The following is an 8,105-nucleotide window of genomic DNA, read 5'->3' as shown; positions in this document are numbered from 1 at the left end:
CTGGGAGCGACCCCCCCCCTTCCTCCTCCTCCTCCTCCTCACCCCAGCCCGGCCAGAGGATTTACCAAACTCCCCCATTCACATGCAAAGGAACAGCCCGGTCCACAAAGGCCAGGGGCTGCTCGACTCGGTGCGTGGCTGCGCATTTCGCCGGGCGACAACGACCCTCCGGGCGCTGCCGCCGCGGCTCGGCGGCGCCTCTCGCGGGGCAGAGCCCCCGCGGCCGCCGCAGCCGGGCCGGGCCGGGCCGGGCGGGCCGCGGAGCGGAGCCGAGCGGAGCGGGCGGTTTGCAGGGCCGGGGCTCGGCGGTGGGGGCCGGGGGGGGTGGGGGGCTCTGCAGACAGCCGGGCCGCCGGCTGCGGAGGGCCGGGGGGAGGCGGCGCGGCGCAGGCCGGGCTCAGCCCGCAGCCCATCTGTCGGCTCCCCGAGACGGCGGCCGCTCCCAGGCTGGCCCGGGCACCAGCTGCTGAGCTCGCTGGCTGCGGCCAGATGAGCGACACTTTTAAAGGGTGGAAACAATCCATTTTCCAAAGCGATCATTTAAAGCACTTAGGCAATTATACACTTAAGATGAGCGTTAATAATTCACCAGCACCGTGGCTATCGCTGCGCGGGGCTGCGCCCGCCGCCTCCGCCGGCCCCGCATGCCGGCACTGGGGCCGCCCCGGGCGCGCTCGGCCGCGGGAGCCCGGCCGGGCCCCGCCGCGCCCGGCGGCTCCTCCCGCCGCCTTCGCGCGGCCGCTTTTGATGGCAGTTGAGAAAACTTCTCTTTGCTTTTCCCTTCCCTCGGCGGCGGCTCGTCCGCCAGAGTAAACAAGCGCTCGGGGAAGAAAGGCCCGGCGGAGACGAGAGCCGTGCGTTTGTAAAGAAGTTTTATTTCCACATTTAAAAAAGAGGGAGAGAGCGCGGGAGCCCGAGCGTCTCCGCATCCTCCCTGCCCCGTCCGGGCCGGGCTCCGGGTACAGACTGACAAGAATCACTTACACAAATACGCCCTTAGGGTTCACAAATAAATAATTCATATACATTTTGCGCACAGTATTTACATTTCGCCGCTTTTTCTTTTCATTCTTTCTTTCTTTTTTTTTCTTTTTCTTTCTTTTTTCTTTCTTTTTTTCTTTTCTTTTTTTCTTTCTTTTTTTTTTTTTTTGAGTTACGGACGTCCCAAAGTGTCGCCTCAGCAGGCGGGGGCCGGGCCGGGCAGCCCGCGGCTCCCGCGGCCCTTCCCGGCGGCGGGGCCGGTGCCCCGGGAGCAGCCCCCGGGGGCGGCCCGGCCCGGCCCAGTCCCCGTGGCCCGGAGCGGCGGGGCCGGGCTGCCGCGGAGAGGCCGATGGGGGCTCCCCGAGGCTGTCGCGGTCCGAGGCCCCCTCCCCACCCCGGGCGATTGCCCGGGTGGGGACGGAGAGGGAAATTCCACCCCCACCCCGGCGCCGGAGCCCCCTCGGCGGGGCCGGGGCCTGGGCTGCAGTCCCAGGAGGGGGGCGGCAGGGGCGGGGGGCGCAGCATCCCCGCTGCTCTGCGGGGCAAAACGGGCCCCAAGCCGGGGGGAGGGAATGGGGAGCCGGGCTCTGCGGGCTCTCGGTGCTGCCAGACCTTGTCCTTAACTTCTTGCATTCATTATATATTAAAAAAGTGGGGGTGTCTCATATAGATATATATATATTTTGGGGGGTGAGCGGCAGTCTGTCGCTTGCTCGCGGCCCCCGGAGGTGGGGGTCGCCCCCGGCGGCCCCCCGGCCCGGGGTGTCTGCCGGGCGGCGGGGGCGGCGCGGGGCTCACCGGGGCTGCGCGGCCCGCGGCAGGACGCCGGGCAGCGGCGGCAGGGGCGGCGGGGGCTCGCTGCCGCCCTGCAGTCCGTGGATGAGGATGCGGGGCACCAAGGGTCTCTGGAGGGCCGGGGGGGGAGCGCTGGGTCCGCGGTACAGGTAGAGGGCGGCGCCGGGGTCCAGGTTGGAAACCAAACTCTGCGGGTAGAAGTAGGGCGAGGGGAACATCCTCTGGAGGGCTGAGTAATTCCCAGCCTCAGCCAGCAGCTCCAGGCCCACCGCCGTCTGCCTTTTCCACTTGGTCCTGCGGGTGGGGTGAGGGGAACAAGCCGAAATAGGGGGTTAAGGAGGGAGGGATGCTCCAAAAGCGGCTGCACGCCCCGTCTGTTCCCCCTCGTTCACCCCCTCTGCCCCGGGGTCTGTCCCAGACGCTAAACCCCTTGCACGCCCCGTCGGCCCCAGGCTCTGCTCCCCTTGTACCCCCTCCTGTCCACCCCCCCCCCACACCGGCGGAGCGGTGCGAGGCGCGGGGCACCAGCCTCTGGGCAGGGACAGGGAGGAAAAGGATGGGGGGAGATGAGCCCTGTGCGGGGTGGGGGCACACAACCCCCGTTATCGGGGCGAGGAAGCGCTCGCAAGCCCCTTAGCTCGTTGGCGTCCCGTCCGCGGCTCCCCGGCGGCGCCGGGGCCACAAACCGGCCGGGATCAAACTGCCGGGTGCAAACTGCGCTGTATAAAACGCGACCAATATTTTAGCCCTTTCCTTGTAGGCAAGTTGCAGATTACAAATTACGTATCATATATACGTATCTTCCATATTATGGGTGACCCCGCAGCGGGCGGCCTCGCTGGCGAGACGAGCTGCCGCGGCCGCGGAGCGACGCTGCCCGCGGCTGCGGGCGCCGCCGCGGCGGCTCCCGGGAGCGGCCCGGGCGCGGGCGGCCGCCGAGGTCCCACGGGAGGCACGAATGGGGCAGCGCGCCGGGGCCGGGGGATTCCTTTGCGGAGTTTGTGTATGCGTGTGTGTGTTTATATAAATACGCGCGTGTGTGTGTGGGGGGGGGGATATGTGTGCGTATAGCGTGAGTGCTGTATCTTCTGGGGGGGGGGGGGGGGTGTCCCGGCCCCGCTCCCTCGGCTAAAACTGGGCCCCCGACGGGGCCGAGCTGGCCCGGGGCGGCTCGGGAAGGGGCTGCGGGCCCTGCGCCGGGGTTTCCTTGCGGGAGGGATTTCGGAGGGGTTGAGCCCACAGCCCCCCCCCCCCCCCCCGCCTCCTCTAAGCATCTTAAAAGCCCCGACGGTTTGGAGGGTCGCTGATCTCTGCAGCTCGCCAAGCGGGACAGGAAATCGGGGTGGTGAAGACGGTGAAAAGCAGGGGAGAGAGGGGACGACGGGGGGGCCTGCAGTCAGGTGTCGTTCGTTTCGTCGCGGTGGCGATGGTCGGGGCTGGGGACAGCGCCGAAGGAAACGTCCGGGCAAATCAACTGAAGCCATCAAACATCTCCAGCCCTTTTACAGTTTTGTCGCTGAAGCGCTAAACCTATTTCTACCAGTAAATTATTCATCATAATAATAATTGTGTAATTACTGTAAGGGGTGTTAATTATTGATGCCCAAAGCAGTAATTGGTATCTATTATTAATGGGCCGATGCGTTATGCTGTTGTGTTTAGCTGGAAGCCCTGTCCTGCCTTCCCCTGCCGGGGCCGGGGGAAAGGGGCCCGCATTGCTCCTCCAGGCCCAAATCTGCCCTCGATCAGCACCACTTCTGCCCCCTGATTCCGGGCAAGGCTAAAAGACACTGCGGCACGGGCAGTGAGGGTCTGGCGAGGGGGAAGCGCTCCCGGCCCGGTGCCGGGGCAGGGGCCGAGCACCTCCGGGGCGCTTTATAAAGGCATGTGGTGTGCACAGTCCCTGGGTGCTCGGGGGGCAGGATCGGCCCCCCGAGCCCCGGCTGCAGGGAGAGCCCGGCGCCGTGCCACCCCCCTCCCACCCCGTACCCGGGCAGGAGGGAACGGTGCATTTTACCTTCTGTTCTGGTACCACGTTTTCACCTGCGTGTCGGTGAGGTTGAGGGACGCGGCCAGCTCCATCCTGTCCTGCACGCTCAGGTATTTTTGCCTCTCGAAGCTGCGCTCCAGCTGGGCCAGCTGATGGTCGGTGAAGGCTGTGCGGGCTTTGCGCGGCTTTTTCAGCCGCACTGGGGGGCTGTCCCGGGAGCTGGAGATTTCTCGGTCTCCTTCTTCTTTCACTGGGCCGAGAGGGAGAAAGAGAGGCCGGATTAGGGCAGGAAGGGAAGGGAAGCACGCTCGAAGGGGGTGTAATTCCCTGCAACAATAAAACGGAGGAGAAAGACTCAGGTACCGAGTCGCATTTAAAGCGCATTTGTTCTGCAGCCCCGTAAATTTTAACCGGGCCCAACTGCTCTCTACGCGCCCACGGGGGGACTCATGGGTGTCCTCAAGGCAGACCCCGGCCTGTCCCCGTCCCCAAGACCTGGGAGCAGGGCTGGAAAGCCAGGAGGGAGACATGGCGGAGCTGGGAGCTCTGGCTCCATCCCCGCCGGGCTCCTGCTCCACTCCGGGAGCTGCGCAGCGGCTTGGTGCGGAGATGCGCCGGGGTCTCCTTCACACCCTCATTTCACCCTGGGAAGGATCCGGCCTGGGTTTTATTCCCGAGAACCCAGTAGTTTTCTCACGTTCTTGATTTTTCTTTCTTTCTCTCTCTCTCTCTCTCTCTCTCTCTTTTATTTTTATTTTTTTTATCCAAAACAAAAACAACCCTAAATGGATAAGGTGAGGCCGTATTTCTGGAGCAGAAAGTTGCGGGGGGCAGATGCCTCGGATTTTGCTGCCCTCTGCACAAAGGCCCCCGCGATGCTCCCTGTCCTCACAGGGATGCTGCCGGGGCATGAAATCAGCCTCCCCCCTTCCACGGTTACAACGAAATATTTAGGAAGCGGCACCGCAAGCCCGCGCCTATGCCGTGATTGCGCTTAAAAAATGCGTGACGAGATGGTTTATTGATGGTAGATTAGCGCGGGAGGGAGCGTGTCTGTGTATTTGCGGAATATGCACACAGCAGATCAATATGACACAGCAATGCGAGCCGGGGCCGGCGGCCGGCGGGGATTTACGGCGCAAAACACTTGTAAGGTGACGGGAAAATATCCGAGCAGAAGAGGAAGATAAGAAAGAAAGAAAAGAAAAAAAAAAGAAGAAGAAAAAAAAAGCCCTGCTCTGTCCTCCCCTTCCCAACCCTCCTGGAAGAGATTATGTAACAAAAAGGCTCAGTTTATATAAATCGGCGGCATTAGGTTTTTACGGGGGTTTATGTTAAATTTCCTCGTGGAAGGTGTTAGGAGTGACAGGGCTGTAGCTGAACGCGGGTTGATTTCTCTCTGTAGGAAGACAATAATCCGGTTAATTGAGCCACCGGGGAGCGAAACCCTTCAACCAGAAATCCCGGCTCTAGCCGAGCAGACAGAGCCCGAGCCGGGGAATATCCCTTAAACATGAGAACCGGTTTCATTTAACGGAGAAACCGAGAGCGCCGGCTCCGCCCGCCCTGCGCACCGGGAAGGGGCCGGGGCCGGGCCAGGCCGGGCCGGGCCGGACCGGGCCAGGGGAGGACCGGCTTCAGGGGGGTGCCGGCCTCGCTCCCTCCCGCGGAAGGCCCGAAAGTTTCTGTGGAGTTTTTCCTTGCCCGGGGAGAAACGGGCAGAGGAAGCAGAGCTTCGCCTCCCGCATCTCGGGAAAGGCAAATTCCTGGAGCCCCTTGGCCGGCCCGGTTAGGTCTCTGAGGCCGGGGATAAACCTCCTTCCTTAAAAAAAAAAAAAAAAAAAAAAAAAAAAAAAAAAAAAAGTTCCTGCTCGCAAAGGGCTGCTCTCGCTATCGGTGGAGATTTCCCCGTTCAGCTCCGGATCTCCCCCCCCGCCCCGACTAGTCCTAGCTTAAAAAAATATATATATATATATATATTACGGGTGTTCCGGCACTTTTGCGTGGGCCAAATCCTGCCGTTCTTGCTGCGGCTAGGCCCCAGCCCTGCAGCCCCTTTTCCGGCGTCAATCAGAGGGCGTTTTGCCCGAGGAAAAGCTATTTCCAAAGCAGGAAAATGAATTGCGTTCGGACTGGGGCCCTTCGTCTTCTGCCTCGCTTAAGTGATGTTTTTAACTCCGTTGAAGAGATGATTTAACTCCGTTGAAGAGATGATTTAACTCTATTGAAGAGATGTTTTTAACACTATTTAAGCGGTGTTTTTATTCGTGGCTGTGGATGCCCCGTCGCGGGTGGGGGGGGGGGGGGAGGCAGGCGAGGAGCCGATGCTCGGGAAGAGATTTCCCTCCCGCACCCTACGGGTCGGGGAGCCTCGCTAGCACCGGGGCCCCCTGTTTCCACCATCATCATCGCTGCGACGATCTTCATCGCCGCGCAGTTGCCTAACGCGGAGCGCGATGCTCCCGTCCCCGCCTGCGGGCGCAGCTCTGGGCGGCGGTTTCTCTCCTTGCCGTTGGCTAATAACAACCACCAAAACATGCCCCTGGCAGCACCGAGCTCGGCCCGGCTCAGTGGAAAGCGGCGAACCCGCATTTCTTTTCCTCCCTCGCTTCTTTCCTATCTCGGCACGTGGAGAAAGGGGACAAAGACTGAAAGAAATCAGGCAAAAATGTAGGAGACGAAAATAAAATCCAAAGGCGGGAATCGCTGCTGTTTTCGATCCCGGCATTTCAAAACCGCGGAGCCGATCCCTGCCTTTCTCCTGGGTCACTGGCACACCCGGCACCAGCCCGGGACTGTTTCCTCCGATCAGAGAGCAAACGCACCCGGCAGTGTCGGAGCCTCCCGAGGCGCTGGCGGAACCTGCTCTGGGCGCTTGTTTTTCCTCCCCGAAAGCCTCCCGGGCTTCAGCGTGGCGGCTTCAGGCGGGCCGAGGGTACAGGAGAGCCGGCTCGGGGCTCACATCCCCGTCCCCGTCCCCGTCCTGCCCAGCGGCCGAGCCAGGGTCACCCCCGGCCGCTTGCCCCCCACCCCGCCCCCTGCCTTCCCCTCGCAAACACCCATCAAACAATTTTCCCGGGTGAAAGTTTTGCGGAGGATGATGCGGACGGGATGGGCGAAGGCTCCCGGAACAGCCTTCTCCGAGGGGGCAAGGACCAGCAGTGCCCACAGGAGACCCCAGACCTCCAGTGCCCTTCTCTCCCCCCCCGCCACTTCCTCAGGCTCCGGCTGCCGGGGGGAAAGGCCGGGCAGGGGCTGGGGGGGGGGGGCTGTGAGGGCGAACCCGGGCCCGGGGCGAGCGGCAGCCGCCTGCAGCCCCCCCCCCCCCACCCCCGCCGGCGCCGTGGCTGCGGCCCGGGGGTTCCTCGCGTGCCCTGCTTTTTTCTAAATAGTCTCCAAAATAATAATAGAGACAATAATGGCAATACAAATCAAACCGAAACCCGGCGACTTTCTCATTCGTTTGTCACTCGCGGCAGGAGAAACACTCGGCAAAATCCCGCAGTTATTTGTTGTTGTTGTTGTTGTTGTTCAGGAAAAACCCGTCCCCGGCTCCCCTCTTCCCTCTCCCCGCGGGCGGGAAGGAAACAGCCGGATCTTCCCCGCGTAAAACAACCCGGCGGATCCTCCCAGGCGCGCTGGCGAGGCACCCACCGCCCCGGCCCACCGCAGCCGAGCCCCACCGACCTTTTCGTCCCCAAGTTTTCCCAAGTTGGCGCCGACCCCGCGGTCATTTCGGGGCGCTCGGGGCCGCGCAGGAGCCGGCCTCCGCGGCGGACTCCCGGCGCTCCGCGAGGTTCCGCGGCCGCCCGAGGCTTGGGGCTAGGCCGCCTTTGCTCGCTGCGCAAAGCCCGAACGGCGAGAACCGCTCTTACCTTTGTACTCCGAGTCCGAAGAGGAGCTGCTGGTATTTTTTTCAATTTTCTCCCTAAAGTCCTCGCCGGGCTTGGTAGGGATCCTGCCCGCTGGCTCCTGCCCGCCGTGAGGTCCATTGGTGCTGGAATAAGGTGCGCAGGCGGCCAGGGGCTTGCAGTCGGCCAGGATGTCTCTGATGAGGAAGGAGGAGGTGACGGTCCGGGACTGGGAAGGAGCCGAGACCTGCCCCGGCTGGAGGTGCGCATCCAGGCCCGGCCGCGGCACCGCCGCCTCCAGGCACTCGCGGCCCGGCGAGCGGGGCGAGGGGCACCCGCTGCTGCCCTCCGAGCGGGGGCTCAGCTCCAGCGGCGACCGGCCGTCGCCCACCAGCGGGTCCCCCTTGGGCACGGCCGGGCTGCCGGCTCGGTGGGAGAGGATGGAGTCGATCCCAAACCCGGTGGAGCCTTCCATGGCCCCCGCGAGG

The 8,105-nt window shown here is 63.1% G+C and overlaps 1 protein-coding gene across 1 annotated transcript; it reads right to left on the bottom strand.

Moving 5' to 3' along the window:
- Nucleotides 1-1,775: 1,775 nt before the first annotated feature.
- On the bottom strand, nt 1,776-8,092 carry BARHL1 (BarH like homeobox 1). The gene is made up of 3 exons (XM_062591118.1): nt 7,642-8,092; nt 3,794-4,016; nt 1,776-2,070 (listed from the first exon to the last, which is right to left on the bottom strand). Exons 1-3 carry the CDS (start codon nt 8,090-8,092, stop codon nt 1,776-1,778), a joined length of 969 nt encoding a protein of 322 aa, XP_062447102.1.
- Between the last annotated feature and the right edge of the window lie 13 nt (nt 8,093-8,105).

The sequence above is a fragment of the Rhea pennata genome, chromosome 18, assembly GCF_028389875.1.
Source record: "Rhea pennata isolate bPtePen1 chromosome 18, bPtePen1.pri, whole genome shotgun sequence".
NCBI lineage: Eukaryota > Metazoa > Chordata > Aves > Rheiformes > Rheidae > Rhea > Rhea pennata.
This window is presented reverse-complemented; position numbering and strand designations above follow the sequence as displayed.